Source organism: Chamaea fasciata, unplaced genomic scaffold (genome assembly GCF_029207755.1).
Source record: "Chamaea fasciata isolate MVZ Bird 193981 ecotype frontalis unplaced genomic scaffold, bChaFas1.0.hap1 SCAF_8, whole genome shotgun sequence".
NCBI lineage: Eukaryota > Metazoa > Chordata > Aves > Passeriformes > Sylviidae > Chamaea > Chamaea fasciata.
Window position 1 is genome coordinate 18,746,164 of NW_027094093.1, and position 24,099 is coordinate 18,770,262.

The 24,099-nt window shown below is 40.5% G+C and overlaps 1 protein-coding gene and 1 long non-coding RNA gene across 8 annotated transcripts in view; one reads left to right on the forward strand and one right to left on the reverse strand.

Annotated features, from left to right (window-relative positions):
- Positions 1 to 26: 26 nt before the first annotated feature.
- The window catches only part of LOC136293310 (uncharacterized), a 28,181-nt gene continuing 4,108 nt past the window's right edge, over positions 27 to 24,099 (forward strand). For both annotated transcript variants that reach the window (XR_010722132.1, XR_010722131.1), the window contains exons 1-3: positions 27 to 150; positions 11,207 to 11,263; positions 12,481 to 12,563. This is a non-coding gene — a long non-coding RNA (uncharacterized lncRNA). The remainder of the gene's footprint in view (positions 151 to 11,206; positions 11,264 to 12,480; positions 12,564 to 24,099) is intronic.
- ITGA6 (integrin subunit alpha 6) overlaps positions 10,484 to 24,099 on the reverse strand; it is a 44,737-nt gene continuing 31,121 nt past the window's right edge. For 4 of the 6 annotated variants that reach the window (XM_066189933.1, XM_066189932.1, XM_066189934.1 and 1 more), the window contains 15 exons: positions 23,850 to 23,911; positions 22,424 to 22,581; positions 21,276 to 21,425; positions 20,778 to 20,893; positions 19,713 to 19,902; positions 19,544 to 19,627; positions 19,264 to 19,343; positions 19,040 to 19,117; positions 18,837 to 18,939; positions 17,682 to 17,855; positions 16,574 to 16,672; positions 16,082 to 16,192; positions 15,901 to 15,999; positions 15,443 to 15,568; positions 10,484 to 12,532 (listed from right to left, as the gene is read on the reverse strand). In XM_066189933.1, the coding sequence (XP_066046030.1) occupies positions 12,374 to 12,532; positions 15,443 to 15,568; positions 15,901 to 15,999; positions 16,082 to 16,192; positions 16,574 to 16,672; positions 17,682 to 17,855; positions 18,837 to 18,939; positions 19,040 to 19,117; positions 19,264 to 19,343; positions 19,544 to 19,627; positions 19,713 to 19,902; positions 20,778 to 20,893; positions 21,276 to 21,425; positions 22,424 to 22,581; positions 23,850 to 23,911 (1,789 nt within the window). In that variant the 3' untranslated portion in view covers positions 10,484 to 12,373. Of the gene's footprint in view, positions 12,533 to 12,770; positions 14,255 to 15,442; positions 15,569 to 15,900; positions 16,000 to 16,081; positions 16,193 to 16,573; positions 16,673 to 17,681; positions 17,856 to 18,836; positions 18,940 to 19,039; positions 19,118 to 19,263; positions 19,344 to 19,543; positions 19,628 to 19,712; positions 19,903 to 20,777; positions 20,894 to 21,275; positions 21,426 to 22,423; positions 22,582 to 23,849; positions 23,912 to 24,099 lie in introns of all 6 variants that reach the window. The other 2 variants (XM_066189931.1, XR_010722130.1) reach the window with 2 other exon arrangements.

Consider the following 24,099-nt stretch of genomic DNA (forward strand, 5'->3'; position numbering starts at 1 on the left):
CGCCGCGGGGCGGAGGGGAGGGCGGCTCCGGGCGAGCGGGGCGCGGGTGGCGGCGCTGCGCGGCCGCCGAGGCTCGGCTGTCCCCGGAGCCTTGAGGGCCCGGTGGGAGAAGGCGACGCTCGCTTCGTGGAGGAGCCCGGCCACGTTCAGGTACGCGGCGTTCCGGGTGCCGGTGCCTGCCCGGCGAAGGGCTGCGGGTGGATCCTGAGGGGGCCGGAGGAGCTGTGGGTGCGGGGTCCGGGGCCGCGGCGCGGCCGAGAGATGCCCGTGACCCGCGGGCTGGAACGGGAAACTGCAGAAACTCACAGGAGCGCCGGCGGGAGGGCAGAGCCTCGCCCGAGGCCATCGGCCGGGTTAAACTGCCTGTCGTGTGTATTCTCGCTGTCGCACCTGTGTCTGCCCAGCTGCGGGGTGGGCTGGGGTTTCTTTCAGTTCCGAACAAAAGATTATCAAACAAACTAAAAACGCGGAGGGCGGATTGCGCTTCTGCCTTCACAGATGCGCTCCTGATCGGTCAGCAATGAGCACAATATATGTTTGTATTGGTAGAAAAGCACTTGGACGGTGTGTCACAGTGAATCACTTTACTGCCTGTAAAATGCAACATGTGAGGTACCAAACTCTCTATTGAATGGTTTATTGTCCTGCTCTGGTAGAAATATCTAGAATACTACAAAACAAAACAACAACAACAACAACAACAACAACAACAGCTGCTAAGGGTGATTATAAGCATTTTGATAAACTTGCTGCAGTATATATGTTAAAGACATTTTTTGACACTAAGCTCTCATCTCCATCATATTGGTACAGATAAATTTTGATAAATCTTGATACCTGATCTAGGTGCCTCAAAAGAGGGACCCCCAGACAAAGATATTCCTGGGCAATTATTATTACAGCCTAAACTCTGCACACAACAGTGTGGAGCAATAGCTGTATTAGAGTCTGGGCCCTTCTTGACCTCCATTGCTTTGCTGTTTTGTTACCAAGTGTTTGCCACGTGGTCATCTTCACATTCTCTTAGGTCTATTTCTGTGGTAGTTTCAGTAAGTTCTGTAGTCCATGTTATAATGTGGTTGCTCCAGCTATTCATTTTTGAGTAATTAAATTACAGTTTTGTCTATTCCAACTATTAATAATGTTTAGGCTGTTAGTTCCGGGTTTCACTGTGTTCCATCTTTGACTTATGCAATATAGCCATATAGCTCAGCTTGCTATAACAATTCTAGCTACCTATGTCAAGCAAGCACTTAGCAAGTTTCCAATAATATGAATTATTCAATAATTTCTACCTTTGTTTTGGTAAGCATACCTGCTTTAATAATTTAGTATTTGATATGAGTTTAACCTCATGCCCTGGGGGAGTTTGAAGGCAGGCTTCACTCTGTTAGTTACTAAATAGGCCATAGCTCACACACAGACACAGAGGTGTGTACACCTGTACCTGTGTACAAAGTTACTATGAAAAGTTCCCCTTGAGTTCAGTGGAACACGTCAAATCCATTCACATTTCTCAACAGGCAGGAATTGTTCCTAGAGGGCTGTAGTGGCATGGTCTTTCCGGTGTGGCAGACTTGAGGATTCCTGAGCTCCAGGTGGTGTCCCTGCACCTGGAGAGGTGCTGGTCACAGCCTGCTGGGGTGTGGGAGAGTTCAGAGGGCCTCTCTTGGCACTGCTCTTTATTGGGTCAGGAGATGCTTGGCTTCAGTCAGAAACATGTGTCCGTTTTAGTCGTAAACCAAGTTTGTAGGTACCAGAAAATGTTCGGGAGAAAAGTCCAGCAACAGTGGTGCTGCTTCATTTGTGCTGCGGCTGAGGGAGGTCACTGCTGAAACCACAGAGCAGGCCTGAGGAGGCCTGGGGGGGAATGCACAGCACAGCTTCCCCATGTCTGAAGTCATGGTGCTCCACTGAGCACAGTGGGGTCACCTCTTGCTTCTCTGCCTATAAACAGGTTAATGTTATGTTCCAGTTGTAATTTGAGGGACGTTTTTGGTTACCTAATTGTTATGGTTTTGTTGAATGTTAATAATATGCATCAGGAAGGCCTCTGCAACAGTGCCATCCATCAAGTTATTCTCCACACCACACCATGCTGAAATACTGTTCAATGAGAAGCATTATCCCAGTTTACCTTTTGCATTTCAGTGGGCAAGGTGCCCTCATGACCTTCCCTTTTAATTACTGTTAACAGTAGATTGTACCCACAGTGCAGAAACATATATAGTGTGGAATGTACTATAGTTGCCATATTGATTAAAATAAAGAAAATAAGTGAGGGTCTCCAGCCTGTGGGGAACTTCTTGATGCGCGAATCAAATTTGGTTCATGCTGGCCATGGTTGCTCCTTGAGAAGGATAAGCAATCCTTTGATGGCTGACCTGATCTCCAGTGGAGATGTGCTGGCATCGTTCCCGCTGCCGTTCCTGAAAAGAGAAAACAACAATATCAACAGTGGATTATGCTCTGCATTCATTAGCTTTTTTTATTGTGGATACTTGTATTCACCCCATAAATTTATTAAATCAACTTTCAGTATTGTTTGGTTTCCTTTAAACAAACCTTGTACCTGTGACTTTCTATGACATGATGGTGGGGATGGATATCCTGTGGCACCCACTAGAGCAGTTTTGATACAGCAGTCACATCAATCCCTTCAGTGCTTTGTTGGACTCCCCCCATTTAAGGTTGTCTTACTTCTTTTTAACGTTGCATTGAAATACAGAAAACATTTGATTCAATCAGCCTCCACAGATGCAGTTTCCTGAGCAGTAACTGCACCAATAGTAGGGAATGAAGAAGGATTAGAGAATGAATGGAGAGTGGTGGCTACCTGGGCAAACAGGCAGTCTGTCTGTCTCTGCAAGGCTTCTGCAAATACAGCTTGTTGGCAGGTTTTGCTCATTGCTGCTTGTAGGCCACTCCAGGAACACCACAGAGTAGCTCATGCTGCTCAAGTTTGTAATAGTTTGGGACTTGGACTTGAGAACTGCTGTGCTCAAAACTATTTTATGATGGTCTCTCAGCTGTGAGCCAGCACTGGTTTAAAGCAGTGCCTACAAGCAGTGTATGGAGTCTTTGTAAACTGTTGCAATTTCTTGTGCTGGCTCTGGATTGGCTTCATCTTTTAGATGTACATATTACTGTTTTGTGTTTCAGCTTTACAGACATGCCTTAAAAACTGGCCTTCTGTCTAAAGTTATGTTTGGACTGGCGTCCCCCTGCTGTCACAAGACACGGCAAAGGCTGCCAGAGGGTAAATAGATCAGTGTGCATTGTAAGCTAGAGACCATACACAGTCACATAAACAGTGAGCGCTTTTCTCAGGAAAAGTTGTGCAGGATGAGCAGTCACAGAAGTAACTGTGGCTAAAAGAATGGTGGATGATTCTTTAAATGCTGTGTTCAGAGAACCACTCTATTTACCTAATGGTATTTTCCTGGTCTTGTTTAAACAATTGATGAGATCCTGATCCATGTCAACATGTTCTGGTGGAATATTGGAGAAAATTTTGAATGCTCTTTCTCCCCTAAAACCTGTTTCTCTCATTGGTGATGTTCTAGGGGTTTGCTCTAATGTGATCCAGTGTGACACTGGCCAGAGCTCTCATGTACTAATTTCTGTAGATTCTTATGCAGTCCAAAAAGGAGAAACGTAATATTTTTGTTATTTTGCATTTTTCCCACTCATATTCATGCGTATTGGTGTTCTTGAAATTCTAATACATCTGGATCAATAATTTAAATGGGACAGAACAGTTCAGACTTAAAAAGAACCAAAAATACAACATTTAGTTGAACTTCAATTTGATTTATTTTTTAAGTTTTATATTGCAGGTGTGACATAGAAAGACCTTCTTGTTTTTGTTAAGGTGACACTGGAAGTCATCAGTTCTTGGGTGCTGCATGGACTAGAGCTTTTTTCCCTTTTCTTTAAGGTCCTCCAAAGTAGGTGCAGCTCAGATTGGGGGGGGGGGGGGGGGGGGAAGCTTAAGTTGCCAGGTCTGAATATCCTTAGAATATTTCTTTCTTTTCTTTCAGCCATATACTTGGCTGCAATACCTGCACGGTCACCTGGCTTATCTAGCCATGTCTCTTCTTAGCTTGTGTACTTAACCTGCACAAATTGTTTGTTTCCATTCTTAGGTTTCTGTGGGTAAGTTGAGCCTTTGCAATGCTAGATAAATCCTTTTGGTTACATTGGTTTATGTGGCTTTGGTCTCTTTAGAGGTAGAAATAAAAATCCATAAGAATGTGGTCAAAAATGTGGAGAGGTTTCTATAGGAGTTATCAAACTAAGGCAGATTTAAGAACAGACGGGTTTATTTTTATCCAGTGTATAATTAAACTGTGGAGTTTGTGAATTTTTGCCATGTGAAGCTTTGTGATTCAAGATCAGGAGGCAGCTGGAGAAATTTTATGATTATCATGGATGCTCTTAGTTCCTCACAGGACTACCTAAAACTAAACTGCATAACTATGTCCCTTATGGGTCTCTTCCAATTTAAGATACTCTTGGGAAATATATACAGGCTAAATATATACAGGATAAATATACCACACAGCTCCTGATGTTAGCCATTAACGTTTTTAGTGAACAGGCACAGCTAAGTATTTTGTGGACATTGTGGCCAACTCTCAGCAGCTGTCAGAGGTGGGATGCTGGTCTGGGTGATCTGTGGTCAGGTCCAGGGTGGCTGTTTTTGTCTTGTTCCTCCTTGCTACGCCACAATCAGTCAGAGTGCCTGAGCAGGGCAGTGGTGCCCCTCTCAGCTCTGTACTGGGCTACTGTTGTACCCCTCCACGTTAAGAAACCAAGCACTATCCTGAAAACATTCCTTGTAATCAACTTACTAGTTGCATTATTTCATATGTTCCTAGCAAAGATATTTGACTTTTCTGTCCCTTCCTTGCCTATCCCCCCACAATGCTGGGATTGAGGGATAAAATACATTGTTAGCATTGTGTATCAGTGATGAGGGGGCTTTATCTTGGTCTGCAGCAGCAAGGATACCTCCTCTTGCCAAAATCCATTCTCTCTGTTTTCTGGAATATTTGAGGCAGGTATGGCCCTGAAGAGGTGCTGCTTGCAAATAACTTTTGCAGAGCTAGAAAAGAAAGAAAAGGGTCTTTCTTGCAATATGAAAAATGCAAACTGCAGGTCCCCAACCCCTTCAGTGACAGTGTCACACCTTGGCTGGGGTTTAAGGCCCATTACAGCAGCAGTCTTTTGGGGTAAGTTTTGCTGTGTTTTCACAAGGCTAGGACTTAGCAAGGTTTATGAGCCTGTAAAAGGTGTATAGTAAGAATTATGACTCTGGGGCCTGGAAAGACAGACATTGGAAGATGTCTGAGGACTGGGATAAAGAAAACTAAATTGCTATTTGGAAATACACTGCTCCCACTCTTCTTGTGCCACACAGCCGTGCTGTCTGGGAGGCAGCTGAAGCACGTCCCGACGCGTCCACAGGCCTCTGCTGGCTCAGAGCAGGAGCTGCAGTTGCCTGGTGGTTTTGTCACAGCTTGGTCTCCTGCCTTCTGCAGACCAGCTGCTGACACACTTGCCTGCTCTGTGCTGGGAGAAGTTACTGCAGTAAGTTAGCCGAGACTCCGTTTTCTTCATGCGGGAGAAGCCAATTCCTCATTCACATCACTCACTTTATACAGCTCTCACAGACCCCGTGTGCAGCACCTATTGGCTGCTGGTGTTCTTACCGCTTCAGTTATTGGTCAGAAGGGGATCTGTGTGTGTGTGTGCCAAGATTCAGGTCGTTTACATTTTTCCTTTATGGGTTCTCACGGAGCAGATCACATTGTTTACACAGATGCATTTATTTTGCAACTCAAGAATGGGTTGTTGTGTTAAGGAACCTTTCATACCAAGATTGTTCTCTCATGGGAACTTGCAAATTGCTTAACTGCTCTTAGAAGAGAGAACAGGCTAGCTATTAATTTAATAGAGCGGGCCTGATTTTATGAGGCCTTTCTTTTATAATTCTTCCACCTGTCACAACATCTCCCCCTTTTTTTATTAATTTTTAAAAGCTCGTATGTTCTGATGTTAAAGCAATTTGCATCTTATTAAGGCTGTTACCGGTAATCTATTAAATATGGAACAAGATACATTAAAAACCGATTACAATCAACAAAACTTATTAAATCAAATCATGTCACTGACACAGGGGCTCACAGCATGAGAAAAATAAAAATAATGTCCAATGTCTCTAGGGGAAATTTTGATAAATGACTGATGTTTTAAAGTCCAAATAGTTGAGACTCAGAAGAAAGTCCATTAGCTGGAAATGCTGATCTTTGACATCATGGAATGTCATTTTGGGAGCCTGGAAGAGGGAATAGCTGAAGAAGGTTAGTAGGAACACTGTACCATGATGATGACAAAAGGCTTTTGTTGACAAGTTTCCTCTGTAAGTGTCCAGACACAGCCCTGCTCTGGCACTCCTCCTTTTGCTCTTGTTCTCCTTACAAAGGCTGCGTGGTGCTGAAGTCATTTCTCTTCTCACTGGGCCTCATTTTCTCAGAGGCAATTGCTGTCTGATCAAATGAATAGATGACTACTTTGAACCTGCTAATGATAAAAACACATGGATATCTTCTCTTTAAGTTAATGAAGTAATTAGGCTTCGCTGTTGTACACTCAATTGGGATTTTGATTTAATGATCTTTTTCCCAAATTTTTAATGTAAATATTGAATTTTTCAAAATGATATGTTATCTTAATCTTTAATGTACATATTGCATTATTTGAACATTCTTAAGGCATTAAATTCCACTTCTTCTTGGTTTTTTAAAAATGGGATACATATCTTTTATTATCAGTATGAAGGGAATATCCAAACAAAACACAATTTATGTAGTGAAACCAGAAACTTACAGCAATCAGGAATAATTCAAATACAACAATCAGGAATATTTAATAACACACATGAAATTAGGTAATTAGCAATCTCTGAAATACTTTACCATATTCCAGAGTCTGCAAACAGCTGATAAACCTCAAATCAGTGAAGAATTGGGTAATCATTTCTAGACAATGATTCCCAAGATCACTTCAAAAATAGGTCCAGCTGTCATATCAATCAGTTCAAATTGCTAAGTCAAAGCAACTTGAATATTGTTTTGATGCGGAAAACACCTGGGTCTGTTGGCAATTTTCTCATCCAGGTAGAGCCAAGGCCTGGCCATCACCTAAGCTCTAACTAGGAGAGAATTCCCTAGACATTTTTTAAAACAAGGCTCTTAAGAATCTTGGGCTGAAAGACTAATTGAACTATCTAATAGCTGGTCTCCTCTGAAATTCCCTTAGGATGGGGATGCTTTAAACACAGCAAACTGTTGGAGTGCTTCTGTAACAAGAACTGGGACTGCATCTGATTACTGGGAGTAAAGGTCACACAATACCATCAGTTGAGAGGAGGCTTTCCACAAAGCTCAGATACTGTTTCTTGGAATTCTGAAAAATACTTAAAAATCGTGAGACAGCACTGGGTGAAGCCATGGAGGGTGCAGAGACTGGCTAGAGAGGCAGCCTGGTCTGAGAGATGCATAAGCAGCTAGAGAACAAAAAGGGATCCTGGAACAGCCCGTGTCTTGTAGATAATTACACAAAGAGATGGTAAAGCTGGCTATAAGACAATAATATCAACTGAGGAATAATGCCTATTATCATATCAGTAAATTCACACTACATAATATTGTTACAGGAGACTTCACATTTGAGATGGAGACAGGTCAAGACACAGACTCCTGTCTAATAACGTGAAACGGTCCTGGTTTATTCTTCTTTGTAATTCAGCCATCCTGATCTTAACTACTCACTGACTTTTGACTGCAGCAAATTCCCACTGTAGGGTTCCTTTTGCAGACTCTGGCTGCTGGTTATTTCCTGCTAGAACATGACTGCAAGTATTTCCTTGCTGCCTCTGACCGTAGGCTTTCACCTAGCTCGGCTTTGACTCAAACTCACTGCAGGGCCCAGCTGCACACCCAGACTGATCTCACAGCAGTGAGTGTCTCTCCATTTGGTCCCTCTTCTAGTCTTCCCAAACCATTCCTTTTTCCTCAGGATCTTCCTGATTAGCTAACTCATTCTTTTATCACACTCATAACACAGCTGTGACTTATCAGGGGTGATGTCATCTGTAACTTTTTCTCCTAAAAATACATCAGTCATAACTGTCTGAAAAAGTTGAGATAATATTTCCCAAACATTCATGTATCTATCTATAAGAGTAAAATGAAACAAGAGAAAACTGAACAACTTACTAGTAAGTTAATTAATAATTAGCTGTAATAACTCAGATTGAATAACACTCAAACCTGGTATAAACTAATTTTGACAGTGATAAAGGACAGCAAAATGAACTCAATAGAACTCTGCCTAAAATAAAATGTGATTCAGTTATTACCTCAGTAAAACAGAAGATACACTTAAGAAAACTCAAAGTTAATCACTGTTAATACTGAATACGACTGTGATCTATATAAAACTGGAATAAAACATTGTCTAAATTTAATAATACTTAAACCTCTGAAGGCCGCGTGTAGCGACGGGGAGAAAACACCGAAAACAAACACAGAAAAGGTTAAAAAGGCTCAAAGCGCTCGTGGCTCCCACCTCCCGGCCCGGGGCCGCCGGGGCTGTTGAAAATCCCGCGCAGAGCCCGTGAGGGAATGCGGGAACGGCATTGGAGCCTTCGGCTCCGGAAAGGGGCTGTGAGCAGGAAATGGTGTCCGGCTCCCGCCGGCTGCAGAGCCCGCGCGTTCCCCGTGGAGCTGCGAACCCGGCGGGCTCTGGGCTCGGGGTTTTCCGGAGGATGAAACTGACCCGGCGGAGCCCCCGCGGCTCCCGGGGAGCGGCCGCCGCCATCGCCGCCCGGGGACACCGAGCCCCGCCGGGGCCGTTTGACAGCGGCGCGGGCACACAGAGCCCGATTCCCGGCTCTTCGTTCGCCTGGCTTAGACTGAAAGCAGTTTCAAAGTGGCGATAACATCGTTTAATAGTCTTTTCAACATGAAAAACGGAATTAAAAAGTAACTTTCCCATCGTTCATGGGCAGAGGGAACAGAAAAGGACCTGCAGACACAGGAGGTACTGACCGAGAGGTCTCTGGAGCCCGCGGGGGGGCGGTTGCCGCAGCAGCTGCGGTCCCTTCAGCAGATGGTAATTTTTAAACTAATTTCTAATAAAATACTTTGTAGGTAACGATTTTGTGGCTACCGTATCTTCCCCTATGGCCGCTGCCCACAAAAACTGCCCAGTGGCTACTGAAAGAGAGCTTTGGTGGTCCCTTAAATTGAAAGGTATATTCTCTCATAAGGGATGTCTGCTGTGCTGCAACAGTTAAACATACGGGAAAGTCTAACAGTTTACCAACATTCTATTTCTGTATTTGGACTATATAGAGTGTGTATATTTTTATGTAGATATAAACCACACACTACTTATAGCAACATTAAGCTACATATATCACATATATATGCATACGCTCTGTACACATACACTATTATAATGCTATACCACCGTATACACTACATCTACTACTATTATGTGTATGGTATAAAGGAGCACACATATAAAGCCAAATACAATAGATTTGTACAAAACTTACTGCGATCAGCTGTTTAACTGTTCTGCCAGTTGATGTTCTGTCTTCTCGCAGACAAAGGTTTATGGCCATCATGTAAAGGAGAGTAATCTTTTAATAAAAGCAGGTTGAATTCTTACCTTTGAGATGCTCTGAAGGGTCTAGCAGCATTTGCCGGTTCTAGTTTTGGAAGCTTCTTGGCCTCAACAACAAAGAGTGTTGAGCATATATCCAGCTAACGTGTATCTTCGGGCTTTGTTGCACCAAAAGGCCTTTCAACAACAATGAGCAAAGCATCCAGTGAGGGCTGACATCTTAAGGGTGGAGCCACATTTTGTCTGTTGTGTTTGGTGGGATTTTTCCCTGCATAATTTTGGCTTTTCCCTAGGGCCTTTTTGGTGGACTCAAAACTACACCCTGCAGTTGTGTTATTGACTGTCAATACCATATTTCCACGGCTAAATACAAATAGGTATGCAAAGTCCTTGGCCAGTTTTGGGGATGTATCCATCTACACTACTTAAGTACTCGTCTGGCAGTATTTAAGAGAATTTTTAGGAGGTTGCTTGCATGGAAGGGCCCCAGGGCAGCACAAGGGCAAGCATGGAGAGGGGAGCCGTGTCCCGGTGGGAGCTGGCACATGGTGCTCTGGCTCTCACCAGTGCTGGCAAGGGCAGCAGGGAGCCTGCAAGTGTGAGATTGTGCCTTATCTCCTGCTGCCCCTTATCTGCCCCTTGCATGGCGCAGGGCGGTGAGAGCCACGGCAATGCTGAGAGAGAACTTGTTGAAGCCTGCCAATTTCAGGCTGTTCTTCTAGGGAACTTAGCTGTGGCCACCTCAGTTAAGTATGATAAAATCACTATTACCAAGACCATCTTTAATTAAAAAAATTTATTTCACACTTCTATACAAATATCCACAGGTAATTTCTAATCATGGAATGATGTAGCATTCTTAGCTGGTATAACAAAAATTTGAGATAAAAATGTACCAGTTACATGACTTACTTTTTAAGAGCTTTAACGCTGCTAAGACATTCATATTCTTAGATGAGGGCCACAATCTGATTTTATATTCAGGGATATTTCTCAAGCTTCTTAGCCCCTGATTAGCCTGGCTTCTGATGCTGCTGAGCCTTTAAGCAAGTAAGCTAGGATTCTAGAAGCTCAGAAACTAGTAACGTCTGAATTAACACATAAGCATTTGTCAAGTCAGGGTCATAACATCTGAAATTATCTAGTTTAATAGACTCATCTTTCTTAACACTAAAGGTAACTTTTTAGGTGACCACACCTTTCAAGAAGGTACATTCAAAGTCAGCAGTAAAAATAAGATAATTGACAACTGCCCTCCTAGCAGGTTTTTACCCTATGAGGGGAAAAAGTACCAAGAGGTTTCTGCATAGTTCATATTACAAGCAATTAATATGCATACTTTTTGAGCAGAATTTTGTTTCACATGGAACAACTGTGAGCTAAATCTTTGTTCTCAAATAGTACCAAGGCTTTAGAATATGGGTAAAAAAGTAAACTCTTTTTCTCAGTTATGCTACAATTACCGGATTCCTTATAACACGGTTCTACTTTTATCAACATTCAGGTATTCAAGATGATTCAGTAGTCTCAACATGGATCAGCTCAGATCCTGACAGTTAAGGTAAGTAAGGCATCTACAGCCTCCTTCAAGTGCTATACAACAGTTGCAGTAGTCAATGCCTTTTGCCAACCAGGAAGTCCTTATAAAGCTGGAAAGAGTTCTCCAGAGGTCTTTTGGTATCTAAATGGTATCTAAAACACTACTTCTGCATGGTGTCCAAACTGATAAACAGTCCACAGTAATATACAAATCATGCTACAGTACCTGACGTTACAAGCATCAGGAAAAGAAAGCACCCATACACATCATTTGCATACATATTTACATTTTAGAAAGCATTGGCACCTTCAGAGATTTATTAAAATGCAGTGAAAGCCTCAGGTCTCATAATCTGAAGTTCAAAAACAGAAACACAAAAAAACCAGAACAGTGGATTTAAAAATTCAGTAGTCTTTGGCCTACCAGTTAGTCAAAGACAATGATTTATAATAAAAATAAATACAAAAATGACTAAAATATATATATACAGAAAGTACATCTAATATCCAAGCCTCTCTTAAAAAAAACCTGTGTATATTTGTTGTGAGCAAGAATCACACAATCTGATCTTAAAAAAAAAAAAAAAAAAAAAAATCAAGCAACATGACCCATTGCACATGTAATTTTAAGATGATGCTTTTTGTTAAGCCCTAACTACTGCAGCAGGCAAAGGTTATGACTAAAGCAAACTTCCAGGTCTTCAGTTATACTTGAACAAAGTCTGATAAGGCCACTGTGTGTTTATAAAGCACTGTGCATTGAGGGAACAATGGAGAACTGGTCTTGACCTTAATCATACATTCCTTAAATAACTAGGAAGAAAGTCAGGAGGATCAAAAGGTCTGCTGTAGTGGTTTTGCTTATTTTGCAGAAAAGACCCCAGATCAGCATAGTATTTTCTAAAGTGTGGGTTAGATTTAAGGGCGATGAAGAGGCAGTGTGGAAATTAAATAAGGCAGATAAAGTCTGTTGAAGCCATTTTAACTGTGCAAATAAAAGCCTCAATATAAGTAGTAATATCTACAATCAAATGGTGAATGTCCGTAGTGTTCACAGGTCTAACTCCATCAGTATTTCATGAATGAAAACCTTCACCTCTAGCTGAACTTCGTGGATAAACAATATTCTTGCCTAAGAATAACTTTCATTTTCATTCCATTTGGTGAACCACTGTTTTGTCTCAAGGTCTTGGCTCTTCTCATCTTTGATCTGTCGCTCCTCTTTCCGAATCCTTACAGCGTGATAGCGGGGGACACTGTCATCGTACCTGGACCGCCGGAAGAACCCGCACTGCACCCAGAAGGAAAAGAACAGTTCAGGAGTAAGTTGCTGCCAAAGTACTACAACTGTAGAGGCAGTAAATTCTTCCTTGACACAAATATGCACGTAAGAAAATTGAAAACAAAAGTATGTAGGCCCAACATGTAGCATATTTAGCTGTAAAAATGTGAGCCAAGAGGTGTGCATTAGCTGTTCTGCAGCAGTTAAGACAAAGGGCATGCTCTGACTATCCATGGTAACCAAATACCTTAAAAAGATTCCCTCCAGTTACAAAGCTGTTCATTCATCTAATGAGGACATTTACTGCTACACACAGGAAAGCTGATTCTCCTGAATCAAAGGTAGGTGTGTACTTCAGTGTCTTCCTGTATGGTGACATGATTTACCCTTAAGAACCTACAGAAAGATTTCCAGAACATTGAAGAAAAGTTATCCTAAGGGCTTTGGTTTTGAAAGCACCCTTTCCACTTCAGTCACCTGAACTAACTACATATATGCTGTATTAGAAACAGGAGTCTTGCAAACAGTTTGCCATGGGATGTCATCCTGGATGAAATCTATAACAGCTTATTTGTGTTCTGCAATTTTTTATTCAAAGCCACTGTAAAAACTGATTTTGCATATCGAGGAATGGACTAAAATTAATTTCCAAAACAAAAAGGGAGCTATGGCCACAATATTACAAAGATAATGATAGGTCCACACTCAGCTGTACATCCTCATGGGTCACTTATGGATCAAGATCCGGTTAAGAGACATTGTGCCATCCAGGTGTCATTGGATACTGCTTGGGGTAAGAACATGCTGAAGTGGGCAAGGTTTTGTTCATAGGGTGCTCGATTTTTTGGTTTGTTTGATCGACGGTTTGGGTTTTTTAATATTAGAACTTAGACGGAACTGAATTTTTTTAAAATTACAGTGAGTAAAGACCAAATCTTTAGCCATCTCATAGTTTCATTAAACACTGTTTTGAAATAATTCATAAAGAATTCCTCCCCACCCCCTCATCCCAAGCACACTTATGGATACAATGTACATGCATGTAATATCTTAAGTGGAATAAAGTTTACTGGAAGCATAAATCATCATGCATCTTGTAACTTCAGCAAAGTGTTTTCCTAGAGACATGCACCCTGGAACTCAAGTAGAACAGATGTTTCCACAGCAGTAAATTCTCATTATGAAAACCCTTTTCCAGTGTAAGCAACATGTGGCTTTCAGCATGCACTAAAGGTTAGTAAAGCGAATTTATGTATTGTCCATGTAGTCTTATCTTTGCATCTTAACTCTGCAGCATTGATTCCCATCTTGCAAGCTTCAAGACTTACTTGTAATGTTAAAGCATAATTTAAAAAAATACTAAAGCCCACTGCAACCGATCATCATGTTTTCTAAAAAAATAAATAAGAATTTCAGACCAGGGTAAAACCTCTGTGTGTTCACATGCACCAAAAGCTGAAAATCTATTGACAGAAGGAGCAAGCAAGTATGATAGCTTGAAATCCACAAGTTAATAGAACTTATGCAGAAAAAGCTTCACAGTTAGCCACTGCAACCATAGCATGTGCCACAGCTAGAAATTAAAAAATATCATCAGTTACCAATTACAGAAGTAGATCAGTACTATGCATCAGAAGTAAGCCTCTCTTTATCAGATGGCTGAGCATGGATCTCAGCCTTGTGATATGTGGCATCGTAATGATCTTTCTTATTTCTCTTGAAGAAACCACACTACAAGGAAGCAAGGTATTTAGTCAATTTTGTGGACCAGAAGAAGTCAAACCTATTAAAACTGACTTTGTCAACTGTCTTTCCATTATCCCTTCACAGGTCAAAAAAAAAAAAAAAAAAAAAAGTCATCATAAGAATTTAGCTGTTTCTAGATCTGAGAACTTCTTGGGGTAACTTGATCTATACAATAACAGAATAAAATAACCTGAATTATTAATTAATAACCTGAGAATATTATTTTAGAGGCATTTTGATAAATTTGTAGAGAATCTGTTTGGGTTTTTTTAAGAAAAGCTACAATAAAGTATGTCCACAGCAAGTGAAGGTGGCTGTGAAGAGCAGAAAGAAGCCTATACAGAAACCTGCTTGTGGACTAGTGCACGGGACAGACAAAACCACAGGGTGTAGAACAAAACCAGTTACTGCTCTGACCCCTTCAATGCAAGCCTTTATCTTAAGCCAATGATATATCTATCTTTCCAGTACGATGTTTGTCCTTCATAGAACAGCGCAGTCCGTGTCATCAAAACCAGCATTTTACACTGCGTGTGCATGTGAAAAGTATTTGTGTTTTCATGCACAGTAAGTAAAACACTAGTAGAATCAAACAGTCCACACAGTACTCCACACATCAGGAATATTTACAGGAGCAGCTGGGCATTTTTTAGAAATTAAGGAAATCAGAACTATCCTATGGGAAGTAACCTGCAGCAAACAGCTCCTCAAAGTTAACTGCTGCAGTTTCACTGGGGAAAAAAGTGACAGATACTCTTCACCTCCTCTTCCCTAACAAACAAATAACCTTTGTTATAAGAACAGAGCCCTACTAAATCCTTTGTAAATAGCTCACATGAAGTTTTACACCTAACTGCAGAGGCTCCCAACAGCTGTATCCATCTTTATCAAACTATGGCCTCTGAACACTTGTCTCAAGTGTCATCTGGAGCTCAAAATACTTCCTTTTGAGGATGTGAAAACAGAAACATCATGTAACAAGACTCTGCCCCTACAACCATTTTCCTTCCAAGTACTGCAAAACTGAGGAACTGATAATGTATGATTTGTGCAGTTTTGCCCTATTTTGAGTCCCAAATACATAATCATTTACTTAATTAGTCTGCTATCTCGTCAGTTATAGACCACAACATAAAAAATAACCAGGTAAAAAGAAGCAAATAAAGAGCTCACCTTCCATAGTAAGAATACCAAGAGTGCAAGCATGAGTATTCCAGCAAGGATAGCCACCGCGATGATCCACCACGGAACTCCTGTATAAAGGGCTACCGGCTTTGCAGGAAATACAGTCACACGCACCTACAGGATGGAAAATGTGCAGGTGGATGGAGTATTTTAAAAGGTACATGCTTAATTAGAAAGCTGCAATTTATATACTCTTATCTCCTCTCTAACATGATGTCTTCTACAAAATGCTTTTGAGGAAAAGTTTCCACTGGTATCATTTGACTATGGTAATGAATTTTTTAACTCCATTAAAAGGTAAAAATGATCAATACTTCAAAACTCAGTTTAAAAAGTTAAGCTTTTAGCTAGTTTTGTTTTAAATTTGTTTTCATTCCTGGTCTTTGGAGATGAGCTAGAACAATCACAACCATAACATGTGGTTAGAGCATTAAAACTGAACCTACCTGAGTAGCTTCATTTGTGATTTTAACATTCTTGGCTGCAGCAGGAACACTGATAGAAGCCCTAACAAGAATGTCAAGGTAATTCATTTTTGAGTATTCCTGTTCCAAAATAAAGCATGAATATTAGACACAGAACAGAAAAGAACTCTGACCTTTCAAAAAGAGCAGGTAGAGGACTCACCTCTAGGAAGGTGCTGTTCCACAGCCTGGAACGCAGCACAATGGATGCCTTGCTGTCGAAACCCTTCAGGGGACACTTTATGTCCACACAGCGTGCATTCGCATTGCAGCTCTGCAATTACACATTGCTGCATGTAAATAAGATCACGTCTTCACAGATGGTTTAAACCTCACCCCAAGATTAAAAAATGGACTATGTGCATCATACCTACATGCAAGAACCATTATCTGTTTGGACTGACAGCAATGGGAAAGTACAATGAAGATGTTATTACTTGTTTATTTTAATGTAAGCAACTATGCAGATATTCTTTCCTAGTTCTTTCTCACAGTAGATAATCTCAATGTTCAGATTTTAAAAGCATCAGTATTTGGATATAAGATAAAAAGAAGGCAAAGAGAGCATTTCTTTCACTCTGCCAAACTCAGAAAACCCTCTTCTGAGTGCAGAGGGAGGTATCTGACAATAATAGAGCTGGTGCAACATCCTTACCAAGGTCTTGTATTTTCTTTCTGAGAATAAAGAAAATGCCTGGCTGTCTGTAATCTGCTTCTCTGCAACTTCACGCTTCCTTCTTGAATTATGGGATTCCTAAAAGGAAAAAAAAGTAAAAAACTAAAAAGCAGCTTATCATAAGAATCTTTTAATTCATACAAGCAGAGAAACTAGAGCTCAGTGTTTTCTTCTTCCAAAATCACCACATGAATGACAGCATTATACATCCCTACTTACCTACATTTACTGCTAAGAATAAAATTTGAGATTACCTAAAGAAAGGCCTATCTTCTTTAAAAGGGCAAGGGGAGGTTTAGATTTATAAAACTTTCAATGCTATTTCCATTTTTATTTCTAGATAAAGGGTATTAATGGTACTCTGCTAAAAGAGTAATAATGTGCTATGGTCAGTAGATGCAGGGTTTAACTGCATACTAATTACACTCGCTGCAAGTTATATTAACTAATACAGTGATCTGACAAAAACAGGTTTATGTGCATGCAGTTTTAATGGTGAAAAAAATGGTGAAAATAAAAACTCCTCCCATAAAATCTTAAGACTATATGGAAAAGAAAAAAATGCAGCTCAAGTTTTACAAAAAAGAGTTTGCTAGGTAGGCACAATCCAGGGCTATTAAAATTGCTTTTTAATATATTTGTTGTAAATAAATAAATTTAAGTTCAAACCGCTTGTCTTCAAATAAAGAACATGGAATGCCCCCAGGCTGGGAAGATACTTAGTTATTAATTGTTTTTTGAGTAAGAACTCAGGTGTGTTTTATTACTGAGCAGTTTTCAATAATACTGGTGAAATTTCTTAGAACAATCAGCACTTTCATCCTGTATGAGAGCCTATGACAGCAGTGCCCATTGCAAAAACAGTCCTTGTGACACAGCATCTATCCTTTAGCATGTCAGCCTCACCAGGTGTTAGGAAGTCTCCTGATAGGCTTATTCGCTGATACACTGGTCATGTGTTGTGCTTGGGAGCTGCCTAAGATAAAAAGTAACTCCTCCTAGAGGCAAGCTCTCATGCCTTACTCTCACTTGCTGTGGGGTGCTTTCATGTTGTACCAATTCATGAACAGAAGACAGGGTAACATACCGCAACATGCAAACTGTTGATTTCATTCTCAGGTTGACAGGAGACTTTTTCCAAGCCTTTGGAGTCTATTTTCATCAAGTAAAGCAGCCATTTGCCATTACTAATCTCTTTCGGCCACTGGATGTCCAGGGAAGCAGTGCCAAATGTTTTCAGTGGTCTGCCCAAGTTAGTTACCTGTTAAAAGAAACATTCTTTAAACTGTGAAATACTTTTCAGAAGGATTTTTTTCCTAAAAATATTATTGACTTGGACAAACTTTATGCATGCCGCTAACAGGAAATTTAGATCAGATGAAAGGCAGTCAAAATAGTACAAAGTGTATACTAAAACTAGCATACTTGAATAGCAAGTAAATACACAGAAAGATTAGAATTCCCTAACATGAACTTTCAGTTGTTGATTTTTAGAAATTAATCTTCATGTGAAGTGACAACTTCAGTTGAGAGTTAACAATTCAGTCAGTTGTGTAATTGAGGCAAACTGCAAGTTTCTGAGGAACTCTGACACAGAAAACAAACTCTTGCTCTTGCAAGTCTGAAAGTTTTTTCACAACCTCTTTTTTTACTTTCTTAGTGTTACTGATCACGCTAGCAAGTTTGAAATCAGATATTTTAACTGCTGCTGCTATAATACATGGACCAGGTACAGAAAGAAGTAAAGGACTGACCGAGATGGACTTTAATTTCTCTGAGTCTCCTCCTTGCTGTATTATGCAGAAGACCAAGACAGTGAAATAGACTCAGACACTCAGAGGGGTTCTGGCAGCACCTCCTTGTGCTGGCTCTGTGCTCAGCCCGTTCTTGCTGCCTGTGTGCCCCAGCCAGTGCCTGGGCAGGCCCCAGGCAAGTTCTGCTTTAACTTTGTTCCTTCCCCGCAGGGGCTTTTATGCCATACAACTGAATGTGCATGAACTGCTCCAAAACAAAAGTGTGCGGGCAGCCTCAGGCCACTTCCTCAAATATGATTGTAAAACATCGAGGCCTAAAGAAGCTCTAGTCCACAGTCAAACTGCATGTTCTGATCAGGAAGTCAGGATTTTGGGACAAAGAAAGCCAATTTCATTGTAGCAACTTAGTTCTAAGTATTCATATGCATAAAGCAAGAAGCTGTGCATTTGATTAAAAGCAGCTGTTGGCATTAATCTACATTACTCACTCTGAATTCATACTCTATGAGGTTTCCAATATCATCTTCAGATTTCATAGCACTCTCACCAATGATGTTACCTCCAAAATATACCTGAGAAGGCTTCGCAACTCTGTTCAGGTGGGGGTGGGAAAGAAGAATAATCAGATTTTAATGAGTCTGAAGTAAAACTGTCCCCAGACCCCCCAGTTTGTCATGCTATCAACACTTACCCAGTGAGTGATAAAAGCAATTCAAGAACCACTTTAGCAGTGGCTGCAATTGGAGTCAAATTAACTTGAGTGCTTGTTCTGCAATGAAAAGGAAACAATGGTGTTTAATTTACCAGTTTAGTAGGTTTCTCTCTACTGTTACTTCTGTGAATCAGACAAATGAAGTCAAAATGTTTACAACTGTGTATCAAAGTAAAGTTCACGTGCATGCACACAAAACTTACGTTTCCAGCTTCAGGTTAATGTCTAAGTCTGTTGTATCGACATTAACTTTAGTGGTACTTAAGATCAGATAAAAGGTTACCTAAACAAGAAAACATAATGAAATGGATGAGCTCTTAATAAGATATATTGATACATGAAATTTTATAGAAAATTTCAGTGTTAAATTCTAGAGTTAAAAAGAGAGATCCAAATCAAATTTCCAGTTGCGACACACAGGAACTTTGGTTGACTGCAGTCAGAACAAGACTTTACAACTTGAGTAAAATAAGCGCAACTTACATTAGAATTTCTTTTGAAAGGATTTCCAAGTTCACATTCTGCTTGAGAACCATTTTGGTTAGCACCACACGTTAGTTGTTTTTCCTGATTAAACAGAAAACATTTACAAGTAAAAATATGCTGGAAATATTTTAAATTTTTCAGTATTTTTTCTCTTAAAAATACTTACAGGATAACCCCTCATCTCTCTGAATGCAGAGTATGTCAGACTGTCTGGAAAAGTCGCAATTAGTTTAGCTTCATACGCATCTTCACCATCTTTTTGTGGCTTTTTTACATCGGATGGATTATTTGTCACTGTTATTTCCAGGGCAATATCTTTCTGGTCTTTCAGAACAAGCACTGGCATGCCATTTTCACTACAGAAACAGAATGTACACGGTTCTGTGCATTAGGAAAACAAATGTGTATGCAAGTTTGCTTCTTATGACAGTTTATCCAAATACAATTTCCTCTTATTAGGGGAGAATTATGGTAAAACTATGAACATGCATAGTCATAGGTTTATTCCCCCATACCAGTATTTCATCTGACAGTGGCCAGCAGTTAAGAGGACAGAACAGGCTGATAAGTCCTTCAGGTAATCAGGAGTTTACAGTATTTCTGAACCAGCACTTGCATCTGACTCATGTAGTGATGAATTTTCTCCACATCAATCTACTGACCTGCTTTTCTCCTGTAACATTTACGTGAGTTTGGCTTCCGAGTGTGGCACTCGCTGCTAAAAATGTCTGACTGCTGGCAGTAAATAAACTTACTTCCTTCTGTTTGGTTTAACCCCACTCTAATTTCACTGGTCCTCCAGGAAGGAGGGATGCAGCAGGGTGCTGGGGCATGTGTTAAAATGAAATCACTTTCCGTTTCTCTGTAACTACTTCTCTTGGGCTATTAGACTATAGTCTCATCTGCAAAATAATTAACAGTGTCACACAATAAACTTCCACAAGACTGGTTTAGAATATCATTTCTCCAGCTGTTAAATTGTTTTGCTTTTTTCTTTTAGCCCACTCCTGCACTATTGTGGCCCCTTAGTATCCATTCAACTCTGAACCACTTTTCTTCTCAAGCTCTTCCCCTCTGCCCCCATTCCTCACCCTGACAAATCAATACTACTACCAAGGGCTGTGTTTGCCAGACAGAAATAAGTTGCTCTCATTCCAGAATTCTCTCCTAAAAGTTCTTTTAAGCACTTGTTAATAATTTGAACTTTAGAAGTGCATTAATCGAGACTTACAGTGGCAAATAAGTAAACCTGTCTTCATTTCCCTCTCTCGTACAAAACCGATACTGAAGCTTAAGATTGCTGTGGCATTCATTGTCTTCTCCACATCCTTCTTTTAAGAACTCCACCTAAATAAAACCAAAGTAATTTTACTGCCTGACACACAATAGTAGCTGAAAATGAGTAACTTGTTATGTTGGACAAGTGTTCCCAGCAGGAGACAATGAATTTCCATTTTTAATCAGAAGTACATTTCCTCCTAAACTTATACTGGGGAGAGGAAAGAAACCGAGGAGCTATACCATCTTCACTTTCGCTGCAAAAGAACACAGTACGTAGTTCGTAACACGTTTAAACAAGTTCAGAACAAAATATAAAATAATAATCCAATTGTTACATGGCCAGTGCCAGCCCACTTATTTCCTTTGGCATTTAGTTTTATATGGTCTTTAAAATTAAGTTATTTGTAGAAGTGCAGATTTATGTGAATATGTGGTATCAAAGGCTTACTTTTGTGGTCTCCGTTTCAGATTCGTTTGAATTTAGAATTGGTGTAAGATCTGGAAGTGCACTCTCTTTCCTCTTGGATGGTGACTCCAGGCCAGCAATTTTAACACTGACTGATATTGGAATGGGACGTAGCTTATCTTTAATTTTTTCCTGTAAAGTATTTTACATTACATAGTTAGTGTACAGTGCAGAGAAGAAAAAAAACCCACAAAGATGAACTTTTGATACTATATATAAATTCAGCATTTTCAAAACATGGCAGGAACACAAAGAGCCCAGCCCTATAGTCTTTTTCTCTGGCTTCCCAATCTAATGTCTTTTCTCACCATTAAGAATTCCTAGGAACCGCAGACAGTAATTCAGGAAGGTGAAATTCACACAGCTACAGTAAAGTAACACACTGGAACAGGTTTGAGTAACACGGTCTAGTGAAAGGTGTCCCAGCCCATGGCATGGGAGCTGGAATTAGATGATCCTTAGGGCCCCTTTCAACCCAAACCATTCTATGATTCTATTCTGTTCATGAATTTAAGTTCTTTAATCTGCTGTGGTCAAAAGCAGCCTTGAAGGCTGACTCATTCTTGCTGAGCCATGGAGAGGGAATCTGTTCAGCCTCTGGAGCAATACCACCTCTAAGTGCCACTACAGCAGCCAAGTCAAGAGAGCACAAACCAAGCTTCCCTGCCCATTCATCCACTCCGAAACCCATGGGTTAAAATTCATTTCCTGAACAGTCACACTATAAAATTCTGTAACAATTATTTCTGTTGGAAGCAGCTGCTTTTGGCACTTAGCCCCTCTCTACTGTTCTAAATTAGTTCAGTTCTATTGACCTCCACAGTGTACTGCAGTGGCTACAGTTTATTCATACTTTGCAAGACAGGCAACAGGAGGAAGCAGCATGTGTGCAGGGAATAGTAAACTATGGTGGGCTTCTATTTTTGAAGTTTTATATTGCATATGATTTTGAAACTATATACAATGTTATATTAAAAGTTATATACAATGTTTATATATATATATATGTTATTTATATATATATACACATATATTCCTTCCATGAGGCTGCAAAAAAAACCCCAAAAACCAAAACATTCTTTTGTTTTAAGTGGATCTAACTGAAACAGAAATCAAACACTCTCCTTTACCTGCAGTATAAGCCTTGTAGTCACACACTCCCATGAGTTCTGTCCCCTGAGGGTCGTACTGGCCGTGAACTGATCAGAGGAGTGGTCACTGAAGCGCACCCTGGAGGGCAGGCCCAGCTTGCGCCTCTCGTTCTCCACTTCAAACGTGTAATTGATCTCTGCGTGAAAAAATAAAGTAGGTCACGATGAAAAAAAAAAAGAATCATTGCCATATTAAAAAGAACTTTAATTTCACCCTGTATGATCTTAAGCATTATTCTAGAAGGCTGTTCCAGCCAGCGCCAGGCTTCACAAACTGTTTTCAGTCATTTAAAAAACTTTCTCCAGGTCAGTTTTGTTCTGCCACACAGCTGAGAGCCAGGTATCCCGTGTGTGAATCTAAAGAAAATTTCTAAACCAAATCCTGTTCTTCCCTACGTAAACCGTTCCCTTATGGATGGGTATGCAGGGCTGGCTGGGGGAGCTGTAACTGCTGTGCGGAGCCAGCAGAGGGCCGAGCTACCCACTGTCCACACCCCGACTGCGCTGTCGGGGCTTCCTCTTGGGTCCGAACGGCACTTGAGAGCCAGCAGGATTCGGAGGTCAAGGGACACTGACAGTTTTAGCACTGAAAGCAGAAGTGCGACTAGAGCTGTCCAGTTGTGTGCTGAGGCATGATTCCCTAGATCTGAACTTGGTGCATCTTTTAGTGGTTGCTTCGCTGAGCTGAGTGCTGCACAGATGGAAACAGCACTGAGTGTGCCAAGGCACTGCAAGCTGCAAGCACTTCACCTGCTGAAGGACCAGCACCTCATTCAGGCACAGCCTTTGGATCTTAAAAGTAACTGAGAAACTCAAGACAACACAGGAGAAAAAGGGTCATTGGGCTTAAAGTTCTTCTCATTTCCTCTCAAAATCCTACACCGTTCTCCACGAGGTAGTAACAGCAGCATTGTAAGAAGTGCTTCACATTTTTGTGGCACAGTCTTCCAGTCTTCTCCTATTAATGCAGATTTTTTGTTTCAGTTAATGATTTCCACAGAACCATTTTCATGAATACAAGATAGATTCATAGGGTAAGCCTCCAATAAGAAATAATCCTCACTAAGGATGTACAGAATTGGCCTTAAAAATGATTCTCTACAGCAGCACTAACCCAGAGAGGCAAAGTGGTCTGGGTCTGTATAGCAGCCATTCGCTCACTGGCACTTGTCATACTTAGAAAGCTTTAGCCTGTCATCTACAGAACAGCTTAACACACCAGCATGACTCTAAATACAGACTGTGAAACAGCTGAGCTTAGCACTGAGTCACATTTTAAATCTGTCACTGTCTGAGATGAGTCACTATAATTTGAGTAATATTTTTCCATGATAAACTTTAAAGAAAAAAACCAAAAACAAACCATATGACAAACAGATCAAAAATACAGATCTTTAGAACTTACTTATCCTTGGATTTAAATCTCTGGGGTTTGCAGTATATTTAAAACATGCTTTCACATCCATCCTGTAAAAAGTGCCAAGAAATTAGTATTTACTTTTAATAAGACATGGTCCAACAGAATTAAAAGTTTTAACTGATCAGTCTTATGACTGATATTTGCTGCTTACTAGACTGAGTTACAAAGCAAGAAAAAATGGTTTATAAGCAATTGAGCATTTGCTCTTATGCGTCTATTAAAGACAAAGCTGTTC